This window comes from Cydia amplana, chromosome 2 (assembly GCF_948474715.1).
Source record: "Cydia amplana chromosome 2, ilCydAmpl1.1, whole genome shotgun sequence".
In the NCBI taxonomy this organism is placed as follows: domain Eukaryota; kingdom Metazoa; phylum Arthropoda; class Insecta; order Lepidoptera; family Tortricidae; genus Cydia; species Cydia amplana.
This window is the reverse complement of record NC_086070.1, coordinates 16,279,434-16,298,259: the sequence shown is the minus strand read 5'-3', so window position 1 is coordinate 16,298,259 and position 18,826 is coordinate 16,279,434. Positions and strand designations below refer to the sequence as shown.

General features: G+C 38.7%; 2 protein-coding genes across 2 annotated transcripts; both read left to right on the top strand.

Moving 5' to 3' along the window:
- The first annotated feature begins 411 nt into the window (after positions 1 to 411).
- LOC134659030 (juvenile hormone esterase-like) lies at positions 412 to 4,842 on the top strand. Its single transcript, XM_063514641.1, has 11 exons — positions 412 to 501; positions 830 to 1,029; positions 1,292 to 1,437; positions 1,550 to 1,692; positions 1,844 to 2,029; positions 2,173 to 2,366; positions 2,618 to 2,792; positions 3,336 to 3,552; positions 3,701 to 3,810; positions 4,384 to 4,534; positions 4,650 to 4,842. The coding sequence occupies exons 1-11, from the start codon at positions 423 to 425 to the stop codon at positions 4,819 to 4,821; spliced, it is 1,773 nt and encodes a 590-aa protein (XP_063370711.1). The 5' UTR covers positions 412 to 422; the 3' UTR covers positions 4,822 to 4,842.
- A 683-nt stretch (positions 4,843 to 5,525) lies between these two features.
- On the top strand, positions 5,526 to 17,728 carry LOC134659041 (esterase E4-like). Its single transcript, XM_063514652.1, has 11 exons — positions 5,526 to 5,662; positions 10,643 to 10,830; positions 13,306 to 13,448; positions 13,613 to 13,755; positions 14,120 to 14,305; positions 14,491 to 14,684; positions 14,826 to 14,994; positions 15,754 to 15,970; positions 16,433 to 16,542; positions 17,284 to 17,434; positions 17,546 to 17,728. Exons 1-11 carry the CDS (start codon positions 5,590 to 5,592, stop codon positions 17,715 to 17,717), a joined length of 1,746 nt encoding a protein of 581 aa, XP_063370722.1. The 5' UTR covers positions 5,526 to 5,589; the 3' UTR covers positions 17,718 to 17,728.
- The last annotated feature ends 1,098 nt before the right edge of the window (positions 17,729 to 18,826 follow it).

Below are 18,826 nucleotides of genomic sequence, written 5' to 3'. Positions count from 1 at the left end.
CTGTAATAATATGTTACTCTTCGAAGGCCGCAAAAATATGTGACACGCTCTTATGGCTCTACAAATAAGATCGTGTCAGATATTTTTGCGGCCTTCGTTTTGTAACATAATATTGCAGGTGACTGTACGTATCCAAAAAAGGTATCGTCTAGTCTCTCTCTTGTCCTTTCATTTTAAACTTTATATTCATATTCCATCCTATTGTTTCTGTATATTTTGAAACTGTAAGTAACTTAAAGTATAGAATTACTGACGTTCTTGCATATATTTCTCACAGATCTTCAAGAGCCCTATAAAGCGAACGCACAGTCATCGAATCCAGTCAGGTCAACGCCGCTGAGCGAGAACCACAATAATTACATCATAAACAACATTAATTACCTACTCGTAACTGCAATAAGTACATGAAGGTTTACTGAAGCATGATCAAGCTTCTGCTGCTATTGGCTGTCGCGGCGTGCGCTTTGGCCGCACAGCAGCACCACAACCATGTAGATACCGGTAATTATGACTTTTAGGTTTAGATATTGTGTGTATTTCGACAGTACGACTTATATCTACCTACTTACTTAAATCTTTGAATTAGGCAGTTGTTAAATTGCATTACCTAAGTGGTAGAGATAATTTACATTATTCGCATTTATGGTAAGTAACTTACTTATTGAATTTACCTATCAAAATTGAAGCACGAAACTTTTTTAGACCTCATTAACTATTACTAACTCTTTGCTTCTAAGTCAAGAAAGTGAGGTACCTATTTTCAGAAACAACAATAAAAATTGTTCATCTAATGTTGGTTTTAACCACTATAAAAGTAAAACATTTTCAGGCCATGCGATAACAAAATCAACAACGCTTGAGACCGGCCCTAAGCCTGCACATGCAGTTCTGTCGGCCTCCGGCCCCGTGACCGTGACGCCGGCGGGCGCGATCCGCGGCTCGTGGATGGACTCGCGGCTCGGGCGTCGCTTCCAGGCCTACCGCGGCATTCGCTACGCGCAACCTCCCGTAGGAGAGCTACGATTCCAAGTTTGTTCTGCTCTATATAGCTTTCTAACACTGGGACAAGGGATACCTAAGTTTTTTGACATAGCGTGGAAAGAAGAGCTGGTTCAGCGATCACGATATGTACTCGCATCACCTTTTAAGATAAAATATGTATCTATAAAAATTGCCTGAAGAGTCCAAAATCTATTAGATTACGCAAGCAGCGGCGCATCGTCCCGTGGTGTTATAGAGGTTGTTAGGTCTACACATTTTTATTAATTTAGGATATATATGATATTTTCAGCCTCCAGTAGACATGGAGAAGTATACATCTGAGGTGGACGCGAGCAAGGAGGGCCCGGGCTGCCCGGAGCCCGTTGCCCCCGGCGAGTATTATTATGTCGACGAAGACTGTCTCCGCATCAATGTCTACACTCCCCATAATAACAGGTAACTTTTTAGTAAATAGAGATGAATCACTTTTGGTATAATTAACATCTTTTCTTATGAATAATGTTTACAAAATGTCTGGTAAAACTATAACATGTATTTACCTGTCTAGCTCGCGTAAGCTGCCGGTGGTTGTATTCATTCACCCTGGCGGTTACTACTCATTTTCGGGTCGCTCTGACCTCTTGGGCCCCCACTACCTGATGGACAGAGATCTAGTACTTGTCGTAATCAACTACAGACTGGCCTCACTTGGTAAATATTGACGTATTTTTCTGTCATCTCTTTTAATGTGTGTCCTAATAAGTACGTACAGTGTCTCCTTTTATAGCCTTTATTTTTAGACATCCTTTTCTCTTTAGACTTTCCGCTTCCAACAGTTCATGGCTCACATTTCTTTTCCCAGGTTTTTTGAGCACTGGTGATTCCGTGGCACCTGGCAACAACGGCTTTAAGGACCAGGTGTCAGCGCTGCGCTGGGTGCAGCGCAACGTGGCGGCATTTGGCGGCGACCCGGGCAAAGTTACCATAACGGGATGCAGCGCTGGCTCATCTAGCGTGGTTTTGCACATGATTTCGCCCATGTCTAAAGGTTAGTTCCTGTCAGTGTACTGGCCAAAAACTCAAAGGTGTGCCTTTTTGAAGTTCTGTAATTCCCTAAGAATTGGTTTCAGTTTCTGGTAAGTATCTATTTTCTCTAGTGGATTGGAATAAATATTAATGATTGTATTACAGACCTATTTCATCGAGGAATTGCGATGTCCTGGTCACCCATGGGCAAGGAACCACTACCGTCGCACCAGCTAGACTTGGCGCAGAAGCAGGCGCGTTTTCTGAACTGTCCCACCAACTCGTCGCGCGCCATCGTCGATTGCCTGAAAACCAAACCTTGGCAGGAATTCGGCAATTCGCTTGAGACTTTCTGGGATGTGAGTACGATCAAAATTAAAGAGTTTAACTTCTTCGCCATGGGGTAAATGTTTGCAACTTTGCAGTCTAATTTGAGGAAGAGGCACGAAATAAAATTAACACAGCTCGACACTATAACAACAAAGTGGGTTACTGCATGGTATTTAACTAGGTAGATACAACCTACGTTTTGTTCCTTCCGCTTTTTTTTAATCTGAGAGGATTATAATTTATAGGTAGGTACTTACAATTTCAATTTATTTTCAATTAGAAATTCGGCTTTGGCTACGATCCCATCAGCTTCTGGACTCCAGTGGTTGAGCCGGACGTGGGGCAGCCGCGTTTCTTGTCCGTGCAGCCTGACGAGGCCGTGCGGAGAGGCCACTTCAATGCTGTGCCGCTGCTCGTCAGCCAGACTGAGGACGAATTCTTCTGGAAGGCGTTTTGTAAGTTTTTAATACTTATCAATGTGAGGACTTAACGCTACCTGATAAGCAGAGATCGGACAAATTTGCGACATTGCTCGCAATAATGTGGACAAGACTCCGAAATTGATTAAATAATTAATCATTTAATTATTTTAATTAATTTTTTACTTGAGATTTAATTTTGTTCCCTCGTCAATAAATAGCACTTAAATATATTGATATAAAAAATGAGTACCTACAGAAAATTTGGAAAACATACTGATTAATTTCTTTAATAAATTTACATTATAAGAAATCTTTGTGTTTTTTATTGATTAGGAATCAAAATTAAACCTCAGGTAAGAAATTAATTAAATGATTAATTATTTAATCAATTTTGGAGTCATGTCTACATTATTGCGAGCAACGTCGCAAATTTGTCCGATCTCTGCTGATAAGGTAACGCACTTTTACGACAGTAAAATTATACGAATACCTACTCGTATAGTTTCTTAGCAGCTAATTCCAAATACTGAGCGCTAATTTACCTAAGTTATATACTTACCATACTTTATCATCCAGATGTGACTAGAAACAAGACTTTACGCGAACGTATGAACGCAGAATGGGAAAAAGTGGCGCCCCTTTCTTTCAATCTGCCCGAAAAGAACTCGGCGGCGGCCAGCCGTCGGCTCAAGGAGGTTTACATGGGTGGGAAGCCGATTGAAGACACTCCTGAAAGTAACAAGGCACTTGGGAAGTTGTATGGAGATAGCTGGATTGGGCTTAATGCTCACAGGTAGGTACCTACCTAATTATTTTAGGCGCAGATGGCAGTTAGAAAGAAAAATGCTTCTGCCTTGATAATTACAATTTATAATGCATTAGTTAGTTTCTAAAATAAACAAAGTAAAGAGCTATACCTAATGGTAGTTTTACCATTACAGGTTAGCAAACCTGATGTGCCGTCACTCCCCACAACCGGTGTGGTACAGTGTCTTCAGCTACATCGGCAACAACAGCTTCTACGAGGATCCAGTTACCGGCAAGCCTGCTGGTACACTACTATGCTTAACATTATTAAAACAAGCGTCGAACAATCTGGCTAATGAACTACACATTTTTTTTCTTGAAGTGAGACCAACCAGCTAGCTACTCTACCAAAAACAAATAGAGGCAATGTTTTCAAAATCATCAAAACGTAACGTCAATATAATATAATATTTTCATTAATCTCGTCAATATAATATAATAATATCTGGGAGACCGAGCTTTGCTCGGAAAACTTATAAAAACTCAAAAATTTGCGTTTTCCCAGAGATAAGACCTAGCTAGAGTAGCTAGATCGATTTTTCGCCCCCGAAAACCCCCATATACCTTTGGTCCATACTGTGTCCCAGCCACTGACTGACGTATAAAAAAGAGTACTTTATATGTTTTTATGCTTTAGTCCCAACCATAGAGTAGTTTAATATAATAGGTCCCAAGTCCCAACCCACCACGATGGCGCAACAGCCATGCACAGCACAGAATGACAGTGCTTTCGTTCCATTTCTCTCTGCGTATGAAGGCAGTTTCCCGCCTGACCATACATTTAGGTAGGTTTTATTAATCCCGATGTTAATTACAGGCGCGGCGCACCACGATGACTTGATCTACCTGTTCTCCATGAGTTACTTCCGAACTCCGATCAAGGCGCGTTCGCCGCCGCCGCCCGCGCCGCAGGACCATCTCATGGTGGAGCGCATGACCGCCATCTGGTACACCTTCGCCAAACACGGGTGAGCAGGTTAACTACATACTTGTGTGTCTAGGAGTGCCATGGGATTGTTTACTATTGCGAAAGTCACGATGCATCAAAGAGTTTTCTCTACAAAAAGTTTTTTCATTCCCCAGCAATCCAAATCCTCGTAAAGGCGAGTTGCCGGAGCTGTGCTCGCTGCACTGGCCAGCCATGAAGCCCGAGGACAGGAAGTACCTGAAGGTGGACCAGCAGTTCTCCGTGCACGAGAAACTGCACGAGAACCGGCTGCGAGTCTGGGACGAGCTCTACCCCATGCAGTTTTGATCTCACAATATTTTAGGAAGAACTTTAAAGGGCTTGGTCACTTTTTTTATTGTTTGACTAATTACAATTTATAATATTTTTTAATTTAAATCGATTAATTTATAAATTATAACTACTTAAAAACAACATATTCAATATTTTATACATGTGATAGTTTGATTTATTCCCTAAACGTGAATGTAATTCGTTCTGTGCTGTAGGTACGTGAGTAGCGTGCAAGAGGTGCTCCACATTATTAATGAACGTAATTCCCAGCGCGAGAGTCGTCCATTTTCCTCCTTTTGGCAGACATTGGTTGACGATTTGTTGTCCTTGACTTATTATGTTAAATTTAAAGAAGTTTTGCCGATCACAGTTCCTATTACGGTGGGTAGGTACGGTGATATGTAAGATTTCCTTTTTTATCGCTTCAGCTTTCAGCGCAATATGCTGTAAACACTACCCATATGTGGGAAATCGTAATAAACGTGATCTTATTGAGCGGATCCTCATTAGGAAAATCCTGAACCGCATAACAAAGTAATATCACCGATGTGGTCAATTCTGGCTCCACACGAAGTACCTCATTGACGTACTTTTGTGTTCCCGACTGAATTAAATTAGTCACGATTCTTGCATGAAGGAAGACACCTTTAGTTTATATAGTGTGCGCGCAGACTGCGCGACCAGTTGGCTCAACGCAGTCGCGCACACCACATCGCTAATAGTAGTCCACTTATAGTAATAGGTAATAATAAACAACAGTAATACAATAATCAAGTGAGCGAGATGGTCAATAAACTGCTGCTGCTTTGCGCAGCCATGGCGTGTGCGCTGGCGGATCAACACCCCGAACATGCAGGTTATTTATTATTGAATACATTTTAACAAAGCTGATCACCAGAGGGCCAATTGCAAACATTAATAATAGAAAATTCGTTATCTGTCTGTCGCCCGAATATGCGAAGAGCGATAGAAAGGCAGTTAACGATAACGGTTATGGGAAGGGTCTTCATTATAGGTAGGGCCAAAGAGAATATAATCACTACGTTTTAAGAGACGGGACTTCCATACTAGCCACCTGAAATTCTGAGTAGTATGAAGCGTATGCTAGAATCCTGTACCAATAGGACAGAAATTATGACAGCTTGATGACAGCAGATGTGGACGGCACTGCTGCCAACATGAGCAACAAAAAGGGATGTGCTTCACACACTGATAGATATTTTTTATCGATATCGATAATTTGAAAAAAAAAAATTCGTTGCTTTTAGACTAATTATTAAACTTTTGCAATAAGTACTTTTCGTAACTACTATTTTTTTACTTAGAAGTTACGAAAAGTATGATTGTAATAAATGATAACAACAGTTTTCTTTTTATTAATTAATTTTATTAGATCTTTTAAAATAATATTTACTACTTTGATATACCCTGTTGTTGACCTTTTTTTACAGTGTCTACTAAGGGGTCTTCTAATTCCGCGAAAGATCTATTTTTAATTCGGCATTCGTTTCTGATTAATAAGAGGCTTAGTCGCCTCAGCAGTTGGTCAGTCATGGTTGCTTGATTTTCAATAGGCACATAGGCTAAATCTTCATTACCCGTCACTTGAACCCATCTTTTACACCTAGAAAGGAGCAATTTTTTTCGATATTAATAGAAAGATATTATACTCGGGTTATTTTAGTCAAGTAGTGTTTTTGCTCGTCTCTTTCTATTTATATATACCCATGGCAAGGGAAACCAAAACATTTTTCAATAACATGGACCTAAGAACTGGTCAGAAAAAATATCGATATTATCTGGGTACTACCGCACTAACTTTTACAATGATATTATTTTATTCCAGAATTTATTTTAATTTCTAAAGAAACATGCGTTATGTGTTTTATGTAGAAAAACAAATAGAATTTTGAACTTACCTATCTTCATCCAATGGAAATTTAGCCATAAATGTTCGTTTTTGACCACCAACCACCAAGACGACCGGCCTTTAAACCGCAAATCTCACACGTTTTGTAGTGCATATTTGCTTTAGATCACATAATAGGTACACATTCACGGGCTCAAACCAAGTTATGGTTGTAACTGTTACGTCAAATCAGTAAATATCAACAGATTTTAAACACAAAAATGCACGATTCAAAAAGCCCGGCGAACAGTAAACATAAATCATGGCGGACAATGGCGGATGTGAAGGTAAGTGAGAAAGGGATGCCGCTGTTAGAGCAAGATATATATATCCGCCATACCAGCTAAAGTCCGTCAACCAAATCTTGTCAGTAGTAAAAGGCGGCAAATTTGAAAAATCGCGGGTTAGCAACACTGTGTTCAAATAATTCCAAAACGCGTGTCATCTGTGTTTTATCTGTGGAATGTGGATCGTGAATGACAGCCGTCACCTTATTTGTTTTCATTTGGTTTTCATTCTGAATCGTTTCTGTTTCAAGAGATATTTCTGCTGTCACCATTAAATACCAATACATTAAATAATAATAAGCAAAGCTAAGGGGCCTACAATGTACAATCATGCTCGTTGATGGTAAACATTACTAAAAATTGAGTGACAAGTATTGGAAGAACTCTTTCGAACTTTTAAGATTATGTTCAGTTTTTTTGTTTTAGGGGTAAAAGGCATAAATAAAATTAAAACGTATGCCTAAATCTATCCAACAAGACCATAAATTGTGTCCTGGAAACCGTCCATAGGCCCACATGTCTAATATTTTCAGCAATCAGTTGTGACTATTTACAAAGGTAAACCTTTTAAACAGTATTAAGAGCCTTGATTATATCGCCGTTCTTTCGCAATATCTACCTAATCCATACATGTTTGTTGCAGGATTAAATCTTGCCCAATATAAGGCGTTCGTAGTAGGTAGTATCTTTTCAGACAATACTTACCTATGGCGGTTTATGTACGTGTACAACGCAACCAAGTCGAAAAGTGACCCGTATCTTATTTACCTTTAAATTAAATAAACACCCAAATATCAGTTGTTTTATTTTTAATATGTATATTGTACAATATATACCAATCAAAAAAATTACACAGGTATGTCATATTCATCCAGAACAGTACACTAATTTACATTAACAAGTGGCATATTATATTGTAAATAACAAATATATGCACTATCTAATTATCTGCATTTTGATATGATTTTATTTTAGTAAACTTAGAAGACATAGATAGGGAACAAAGAGAATATAAGCAGTTGTTTTTGATATCTTCAAATTTGTTCATCATTTTGATTAACATTGTTTTAACATCGCTTTTAAATTGTCCGTCCATGTTTCAATTTTTTTCAATAAACCGCGAGTGACAATTTGAATTGACGTACGCAGGGCGCGCTCAGCGGAAAAAAAAACTGTTGGTTCGATGTACATTGCTGCTTTTCTTAGCGCAATACTGCTCTTTGAGTGTTGCCCTACTTTAGTTTGCTTTACATTGCTACTGACAAGATTTGGTTGACGGACTATAGCTTAAACTTCATACAACGATTTTTATAAGGAGACTTTCGCCAGACTGGGTAGGGCTTGCAAATATTCGAAACTTTCAGATATTCGAATATTCGACTTTTTCTGACGACGTATTCGAATATTCGAATAATTATTCGAATATTATAAAAAATAAGAAAAGGAACGAGAAATCGGTTCATTATCGTTTTATTCAAAAGCTTTTTTCACATATTGCTAAAACTAAGGATATTTGGCAGAAATCCACTTATTTGACTAGATTTTATCATCCTACTATTTACAAGATGCCCACATTTATAAAACAAGTAAAACGCCAAAATTAGACGTATTTAATATTTCTAGATAAAACTTGTTATAAATGCGTCGTCGTTGCGTGAAATAATATAACTTTAACCATCCAAACACCTAGGTATGTAAGATATTTTTTTTAGTAAGTAATTATTTTCCGATTTAAATTAACTTGTAATCACTCAGAGGCCTGTAAAAAGGTCTTTAATTTCATGGTATTTTGAATCTTTATTGACTTTATTTGTTTTGGCAAGTTATTATTCCTAATGGTCGGCTAATAATATATTATTGGAATATTTAAGGGAAAAAGTTAGTTGAGTACTGGGTGGATTATTCGTCAGCTAAAGGTGCATGGTTAGATTACCAAGTTGGGCAGGTTTGGTATGATTAAATTTGAGAATTGCGATAAGTGGCAAGGTTTACACTTCAAAAATTCGCTTAACGTACGCTTGTACTGAATAAACAGAATGACCCTTTAACTTAAAACTTACGGACCGTAAAAATAACATACTTTTTGATTTCGTTTTCTTTTAAATTGAGTTAGGTTTCACTGTATTCACGAAGTCTATCGAGAGGAATACAGTAAAAATATTATTTCCTTCGTGTTTGGGTACCTACCGTTCCTCATTCACTGTAAATACCCGTAAAACACACAGAAACTGTAACTACAGCGGATGACATAGATTTTTTTATAGTAATAAAAAATATTCGAATATTCGAAACCTGAGCGGCCGAATATTCGAATATCAAAACAGGTCGAATATTCGACAAATTCGAATATTCAAATATTCGAATTGCAAGCCCTAATTATAGGGCTATGTAAATACCTACCTATGTAGGTATGTTAGTGTCGATGTCGTGTGTTATATAGCTGGTCAACCAAATCTTGTCAGTAAAAAAAGGCGCGAAATTCAAATTTTCTATGGGACGATATCCCTTCGCGCCTACATTTTTCAAATTTGCCGCCTTTTTTTACCGTCAAGATCTGGTTGACCAAGTTTATTTTACCAGTTAATCATAATGACAGAAGAAATCATATCGTCCTATAGAAAATTTGAATTTCGCGCCTTTTTTTACTGACAAGATTTGGTTGACCATCTATATATGGCATTACGTATGCCATCTCAACATTGTTGTTGTTTATGCAATAAAGTTAAATAAATAACCAAACCTACTCATACAAAATACCTACTAGTAAGTACAGTCACGCTTCGTGATTGTTGAACCATTTAAGGTCCTAGGTAAATTGGTTGTTCAATACCTACTTAGGCTATGGAATCTCCAATTTAGATAGAACCCTAAATAAATAAAAAATGGCATAACAATAACAATATTCGTAATAATAAATGGTAGAAAGCGGCGCACACTTCTCGACACCCCTGAGCCGCTCACATCGATGTTGCTCCTGGTCGTCTTCATGACGGGCTCAGTTTCAGGAGCCCATCTAGTCAGCGGCAAGTCAACACCTGCCTCGATAACGTGTGCTAGAATTGTTATGGCAGGTGTCCGGAATACTTTACAATAGCTCAGTATCATGTCCACCCAAACTTCAATCCATAGACCGGTATACCTACTGTTCACTTTTTCTACAATAGTCCCAATGCCTGCTGCGACCGGTTCATGGGTTGTTACACCTGTGAACGGGTTCCAGCAGGCGTTCTACATGACATTAAAGCTCTCCAAAGGGCCTCTACGTGTTGGATCTATATCCCCACGCAAGCCTATCAAAAGACCGGGATTTATAGGCCCGTGAAGTCCAAAGTGGAGATACAATTCAAATGCGTAGTTAGTTGTGTAAATACTTAACAGTAGGTACTTAACAGTTTAGGTATAGGTACATTTGTATACTCACTAAGTTTGTACTTAGTCTAGCGGATGAACAACCTTTGTTTTCATTATTTACAAGGGTTTTAATAATGGGAAGACATGTTATATGATATTGATATTGGACCCAAATTGTATTGATTGATAATGGATCCAACTGCAAAGAAAATTGAAAGATATTTATCTTTCATTTATTTGTATCTATATTTCCGTTTCATTGTTTAATGTTGTGCAATTTACGTTCCAGCCTCTTCAAAGCCCGAGCCCACCCCTAAACCCGAGTCTCCCACCAAGCCGTCGGCCCCCGGCCCCGTGACCGTGACGCCGGCGGGCGCGATCCGCGGCTCGTGGATGGACTCGCGGCTCGGGCGTCGCTTCCAGGCCTACCGCGGCATTCACTACGCGCTACCACCCGTAGGAGAGCTACGATTTCAGGTCTGTTCTTCTGTGGTAGTTGTAGTCAGTGTAGATTTAGAACCTCCACCGCTGAATAGCTGTCAGGTGACAAGAAAAGTTATAAAATATAGGTGGTATTGGTATAGTAGGGGAAACTGGGGAGGGTTGATCACCCCTTTTGTTTTTAGCATACATTTTCTTAACTATTTGTAGTATTGAAAAACTTTATAGAACATACGACTCAGAATTTATCTCTTCATTAATAGTTTGAATTAGAACAGATTTGTGCAATAAATTAGATCATTATTTAATGAAAACCCATACTGTTGACTTTTACCATGTGTCCCCTATGTAAGGGAGACTTGTTTACCCCTGGTCGGGAGCCTTGATCCTAGGGGGATCAAGTGACCCTGGTTCTTGGGACACATGGTAAACATATTTTTACCATGTCTCCCCATACCAGATTCTCATTGATTATATAACTCGGATCGCTATTAGCAATGCATCTATAATTTGTAAAATACACAGCAAACATATATATATTGCATCTTCCATGCTTTGAAGTTGTATTTCCGGTAATCAGATGTCTAAGCCGAAGGGATCAAGTCTTCCAGATTTGGGGACAGTTGGTAAAAAGATTTTAAGGGGCAATGTCATATTTCGAGGGTAGTATCTACATTAATTTATTCACTTTATCTACAGAAAATTAATATATGAAGATATCAAACACATATTAATCCATAATCTTATACTTTTAAAAAACAATATAATCGTATTATCTATAAAACAACATAAAATAGGGAATCAATTTTTGTACCAAAAAAAAAGTAAAAAAAAAACAAAAATCTAAGTTATTAACATAAAATTTCTTGTAACAAGCTAATTTTTTTAAAGTTCTTATGAAGGTATTTTTAGCGTCAGATACCTACAGCAATTTTAATTTTTTTACCCATCACTGGTCGTTATTGTTTACTATAATAAATAAGTTTAGAAATTTACTGCTCACGTTTCGAGGACAGTGTTTGAGCTGCATAATCCTAAAATCCTTTCTATGGACCGTCGGTTCGTCGGTCGGTTCGGTCGGTTATGTACTAACATAAGGTCGGAAAGCCATTGAAATAGCATTTCATCCATAAAAACAAATATCGCCGGTTGAAAACCAAATATCGTTATAAGTGTTTCTTGTCGACCGAGTAACATCCCCTGTGTGTAAAACGTTTAACTTGATAAAAAAGACCAAGTACGGGTAGTTCGTAAAATGTTGATGTCAACTTTAGTCAGTTTTTTCAAAGGCCACGGGGATAATTCCGTTTTCGGAGTCGGTTGTATAATTGAAAACTGAATTATACGCCATTAAATTCCGTTTTAATAAACAATAATGAGTCAAAAACCTTGAAAGTTTAAATCAGTGTTTCTCTGGTAGTACTTTCGCGGCATGATTTACTAAAGAAAAGAAAATATTTATGATAGCTCTATGAATCATTTTGTAAGTATATTTATTACAATGTATACTTGATCGCTTTGGGGGTGACATGATCCCGGAATCATATCTCCCCTGAAGAAAAAGACAAAGTATCCCCATACATAGTAAGATTATAAAACGTGCCGTACTCGAAACATGTGTTCGCGTATATCAATGTAATCCAAGTTAATCATCACTTCAATAAACAACAAATAAAATAAGCACACTCACTAACATCATTTCCATCTCATATTATAAAATAAATCCAGTTAAAGCTTACCGAAAATTGAATATAGTACGCAGAAAATCTTTCACCGTCCGCCATTTTTGAACCACTGACTTTTCCGATACAGTGCCATGACAGAACGTGAAGTTAGGAACGAATGAATGAGTGTTACCAGCGCAAAAAATTGTATCTCGTTTGGTTTGATTAAAAATGAAGTTTACCAAGTGTCCCCTAGGGATCGACCCTCCCCACCCTCACCTATTTAAGCTTCAAATGGATTTCATTGTTCTATAAATTGTTTAACTAGGTAATGCCTTTTTCTGGGGCTAGCTCTCCGTCTACTGTTCTTGGTTAACTCCGTTATTGATTCAATTGATATCAACTAGGTAGGCTAAGTATCTACGTAGGTAACGTACTACGAGCATACGCAGTGCTTACAGAAAATCGTTAGGTAGGTAGGTAAGAAGGTAAATAACAATTTACCTTACCGATAAGAATAGTTTAATTATTCACTTTGGTTTTCCTACAATTATGACGTCATGCATGATACACCTAGCTACCTATCCTATTCTAGGTACATTCTATGTACATTTACATACCTACTGTAGCGAATGCGAGTGGACTTCTTAGTATTTCTTTGTTGTTGTATAAGACTGTGTCACCAACACAACAATGACTTTATACAATGAACAAACTAAAAAATATAGGTAACATTATACGCTTAATATGCCCACGAAGAAAACTCGGGAACAATCCCGTCAATCCCGTTTTTCTTTACCATAAAACCCCTCTATTAATTTAACTGAGGTTAATCTTACTTTCACAGCCCCCAGTCGACATGACGACATACCCATCAGAAGTAGACGCCAGCGCAGACGGACCGGCATGCCCATTGCCCGTCGCACCCGGCGAGTATTACGTCGACGAGGACTGTCTCCGGATCAATGTCTACACTCCAGAAAACAACAGGTAATAAGGAACACTATCTTCTTATCAAAGGCCTTTCTTTATAGAACATGTTTTTATTATGGAAATATGGATTGGAGCGATTATTTCGCTAGTCCATACCTTTCCAGTGTTGAACTGCTCCTGCTGCTGCTAATACTGCTAATCTGGTTGTGCATGGTTTTCAGGTCCCGTAAGCTGCCAGTAATATTTTTCATCCACCCAGGAGGTTTCTACTCGATGACGGGACGCTCCGACCTCTTTGGGCCTGATTACCTGCTTGATAGAAACATCGTTTTGGTTACCATCAACTACCGATTGGCGTCTCTGGGTAACCACAATATTTATTTATATAATTTCTTTCTGATCAATAAGTTTAAAGTATATATTTGTGGCAAGAAGAACTGATTGCATTACTGAATTTTGAGGCCTAAGACCAAAAATATTATACACCTGTATAAAGGTAAGATAAGCGGTATCTTAAGACCCTTCGCGCATTGATAACCCCTTACCGCATACAGAGCCATATATGATAGTCAACTATATTAATCAGCTATTAAAGTTCAAATTTAAACATATATTTTTTATTACATGCAGTAAGGGTTGCTTTAAACTATGTAGTACTGATTGGTGGTGGGTGTGTGCGTCAAAGGTACGATATTTTTTCAAATCACTATTTTTCGCTTAATTTTCAGGTTTCCTGAGCACTGGTGACGCAGTAGCACCCGGCAACAACGGCTACAAGGACCAAGTGTCGGCGCTTCGTTGGGTGAAACGAAATATTGCTGCGTTCGGCGGTGACCCGGGAAAAGTCACCATCGCTGGATGCAGTGCTGGATCCATCAGTGTTATGTTACACATGATTTCTCCAATGTCTAAAGGTACCCCTCAAGGCTTTATTTTGGGAATTATTTTATCCAACCAAGTCACTGCTCAATGTAATTTAAACTCCAAATGCAAACTATAGAATCGTTAACGATCGCCAAGAGATATCGATCAAATATAGAATCTCAGGGTTTCGTTTGGCTGATAACAACACATCTAATATTTCTATGATATTTTTCAGGATTGTTCCATCGAGGTATTGCCATGTCCGCCTCCCCCATGGGTAAGCAACCTCTACCCTCGCACCAATTTCATTTGGCGCAAAAGCAAGCAAAGATCCTCAATTGTCCTACCAACTCTTCGCGAGCCATTGTCGACTGTCTGAAGACCAAGTCCTGGCAGGAAATTGGCAACTCACTTACAGGATTCTGGGATGTAAGTTCACATGTTTTTATCCTAATCGTAATTGCTCTATTGACTTGTAGCTAATTTTAGTACATATTTTTAGTAGTTAATGTCTTGTAAGGCAAGCCATTGTTTAGTTAAGTACTAATATTTATTGTTTTTTTTTTTCAGATATTCGGCTGGGATCCCATAGGTTTCTGGGACCCCGTAGTGGAGCCGGACGTAGGCCAGCCCCGCTTCCTCGCCGTGCAGCCTGATGAGGCAGTACGCAAGGGACACATGCATGCAGTGCCGCTGCTCATCAGCCAAACCGAGGATGAGTTCTACTGGAAGGCATTCAGTTAGTTACACAGTCAACTCGATAGACACATACTGCCGTATTCGAACTTCAAGATATTCACAAGAGACGACACGTACTAGATCCATTCTAGATACGTTATAGTTTAGATTTTAACTACCTAGTTCTCTTTTGCAGCTCAATTCGGGCAACCAATGTCACTTTTACGTTAGATAGTGTTAGATATCTATTAGATGTGAATTGGATCTCTAAGTCATATCTTGTGGAAATCGTTCAAGAGTATCTCCAGAATCGGAGAAATGTCAAATTTGACAGGTTAGATCTTACTTTAAATTTCAACTAGTTCTCTTTTGCAGCTCAATTCGGGCAACCAATGTCACTTTTACGTTAGATAGTGTTAGATATCTATTAGATATGAATTGGATCTCTAAGTCATATCTTGTGGAAATCGTTCAAGAGTATCTCCAGAATCGCAGAAATGACAAATTTGACAGGTTAGATCTTAAACATATCGGTATCGTATCTTGGTGACATCTAAAAGATTATCTAGTAGATGTCTATTTCAAAATCCGAATCGGGCCCATAATGTCATATTTTGAAAAAGAATTAGGTACTTAAAGAAAAAACCTGGTCTAGGCCACTGCAACCTTTCATCCCGATTTTCGCCATTCTTTCGATTAATTTGCATTAGCTTAGCGAGATAGGTATAAGTATGCTTAAGTATATGACGGCGGCTATTGGCTTCAGATATGAAACTAATATTCCTACATTTATGTCTCTATACGTCATGTTTCTTCACAGGTGTCACAAGGAACAAAACTCTTCTTGATCGTATGAATGCCGAATGGGAGAAAATAGCGCCAATTTCTTTTGCTCTCCCTGAAAAGAACTCCGCAGCGGCCAGTCGCCGTCTCAAGGAGGCGTACCTAGGCGGCAAACCAGTTGCAGACACCCCTGAGAGTAATAAAGGACTTGGGAAGTTGTATGGGGATAGCTGGATTGGACTTAATACGCACAGGTACCTATGCGTAGCACAACCTTACAACTTCGGTCGATTGGTCTTATGTTATAACATTCGACGACCGGTCTGGCCTAATGGGTAGTGACACTAGTGACCCTGCCTGCTAAGCCGATGGTCCTGGGTTCGAATCCCGGTAAGGGCATTTATTTGTGTGATGAACACTAATATTTGTTCCGGAGTCATGGATGTTTTCTATGTATATAAGTATGTATTTATCTATATAAGTATGTATATCGTCGCCTAGCACCCATAGTACAAGCTTTGCTTAGTTTGGGGCTAGGTTGATCTGTGTAAGATGTCCCCCAATTATTATTATTTACATCAGTGGTTTTTAACCGGTGATCTGTAATGTATAACAGAGAAGTCATCATTCCTGTATGCCGTCTCGGAGTCATGACTTTAAATGCAGATCCGGCGCATCTGACCTACGATAATGTTAAATATAATGTTCTGTTGCAGAATGGCGAACTTGATGTGTCGACATTCACCGCAGCCGGTATGGTACAGCGTCTTCAGTTACATTGGCAATAACAGCTTCTACGAGGATCCGCGCACTGGCAAGCCAGCCGGTGAGTTCTAAAGCCATGGAAGGAGCCTTGTTTAACGGGACTATATATATTATATATGTACTTACACGTTTACGGGTTTAGGCCCAGGTGGCGAAAACGAACATCGTGTCAAGTCAAAAATGGAAAGATCCTTAGGAAAATACATGGAAAATCAGTGGAAAATACTTTCAATCTATTCGACAGCTGTTAAGTGTCAGATAACTGATGTGTCCATAGTGTCCATAAATACTCTTTGGTTCATAACATTGTCCATGTCCTATATAATCTTCTTGCAGCAATTCTTGTTTATTTATTTATTTATATGTGTATATATTTCAGGGATCTCGGAAACGGCTTTAACGATTTTGATGAAATTTGCTATATGGGGGTTTTGGGGGGCGAAAAATCGATCTAGCTAGGTCTTATCTCTCGGAAAACGCGCATTTTTGAGTTTTTGTATGTTTTCCGAGCAAAGCTCGGTCACCCAGATAGTATACTACTCTTTGCCATAATGTGTCCCAGCCACTGATGTATAAAAAAGAGTACTTTATATCCTTCGAGCAACACCGGCTTCCGACACGTTTATATCTATGATCCCAACCAAAGAGTAGTATAATATATAGGTCCTAACCCGCCACGGCGGAGCAACAGCCATGCACAGCACAGAACGATAATAGTGCTTTCGTTCCATTTCTCTCTGCGTATGGCAGTTTCCCGCCTGACGACACATGTATGTTTAATCTATCCCAATGTTAATTACAGGCGCGGCGCACCACGATGACTTGATCTACCTGTTCTCCATGAGTTACTTCCGAACTCCGATCAAGGCGCGCTCGCCGCCGCCGCCCGCGCCGCAGGACCATGTCATGGTGGAGCGCATGACCGCCATCTGGTACACCTTCGCCAAGCACGGGTGAGCAAGTTAACTACTTGTATGTCTAGGAGTGCCATGGAATTGTTTACTATTGCGAAAGTCACGATGCATCAAAGAGTTTTCTCTACAAAAAGTTTTTTCATTCCCCAGCAATCCAAACCCTCGTAAAGGCGAGTTGCCGGAGCTGTGCTCGCTGCACTGGCCAGCCATGCAGCCTGAGGACAGGAAGTACCTGAAGGTGGACCAGCAATTCTCCGTGCACGAGAAACTGCACGAGAACCGGCTGCGAGTCTGGGACGAGCTCTACCCCATGCAGTTTTGATCTCACAATATTTTAGGAAGAACTATAAAGGGCTTGGCCAGTTTTTTAGTGTTTGACTAATATTATATTTTTCCTGTAATATTTATGATACTTAATTAATAAGAATTTGTCTAATTGCAATTTATAATTAATTTTTTAATTTTAATTCGATAATAATAATTAATAAATAATTTGATTTGTTGCCAAAAGTTAAGAACATAAAATATTTAATACATATTATGATAGTTTGATTTATTCCCTAAACGTGAATATAATGTAATTCGTTATGTGCTGTAGGTTCCAAGTACTTGAGTAGCGTGCAACTCGTGCAAGGTGTTCCACATAATTAATGATTAATGAATGTAATTCCCAGCACGAGAGTCGTCTATTTTCCCTCCTTTTGTCAGATATGTAGGTTGACAATTTGTTGACCTTGAATCTTCTATATATATAAAATTGAAAAACCAGAACGGGATAAAAAACGAGGGAAGAAGCGAGATGGCGCCTTACAAATTTCTAAAAAAGTTTTTGACACGTTTCTCGAATACGACGCACGTATGATAAGAAAAAACTGTTTAAATCTATTATCTAAATACGAGAATAGAACTAGAGCATAAAAACTATCGCTTACGATGCGTATTTAATTTACAATAACGAAAAGAAATTTTCATAACAATCTTCATTTTACGATGATCGACCATTTTCGGCAACATTCGGTTGCTTTCGTTTCGGTGGTGCTACAGACAAAATTATTTGATGTGGTGCTACAGACATACCAAATGACCCAAATGTTTATGTTTGTCATGTTGGTATACAGTTATTGCGGTGTTTTCTTATACGAAATAAAATAAAAAGTGCTGTCAACCTCAACCTTAGTCTATGCCCATCCGAGTGACTTATGCCATATATGACTTATCAATCAAATTAGTATTATCGTATGATTATCGTGTTAATAATTTGTATTTTATTATTTTAAATTTCTTTTTGAGTTATCTTATTCAGATTGACTTTCACGGCTTCGGCAAACATTGCCATTCGTCCGGGGAACGGGCTGCCGAGATGGGCCAAAATCAAAAATACAAAGTTGATAGCAAGTTAATGTTAATATGAAGCCCATCAGTTCAAGGGAT

What these genes read in the sequence shown, in the direction of transcription:
- LOC134659030 (XM_063514641.1), top strand. Translation starts at nt 423, where the DNA reads ATGATCAAGCTTCTGCTGCTATTGGCTGTCGCGGCGTGCGCTTTGGCC. An exon ending in ATTCTTCTGGAAGGCGTTTT is followed by an intron (nt 2,793 to 3,335) that starts GTAAGTTTTTAA and finishes TTTATCATCCAG; the next exon opens with ATGTGACTAGAAACAAGACT. An exon ending in ATTGGGCTTAATGCTCACAG is followed by an intron (nt 3,553 to 3,700) that starts GTAGGTACCTAC and finishes TTACCATTACAG; the next exon opens with GTTAGCAAACCTGATGTGCC.
- LOC134659041 (XM_063514652.1), top strand. Translation starts at nt 5,590, where the DNA reads ATGGTCAATAAACTGCTGCTGCTTTGCGCAGCCATGGCGTGTGCGCTG. An exon ending in CTACCGATTGGCGTCTCTGG is followed by an intron (nt 13,756 to 14,119) that starts GTAACCACAATA and finishes CTTAATTTTCAG; the next exon opens with GTTTCCTGAGCACTGGTGAC. An exon ending in GCGCACTGGCAAGCCAGCCG is followed by an intron (nt 16,543 to 17,283) that starts GTGAGTTCTAAA and finishes TGTTAATTACAG; the next exon opens with GCGCGGCGCACCACGATGAC.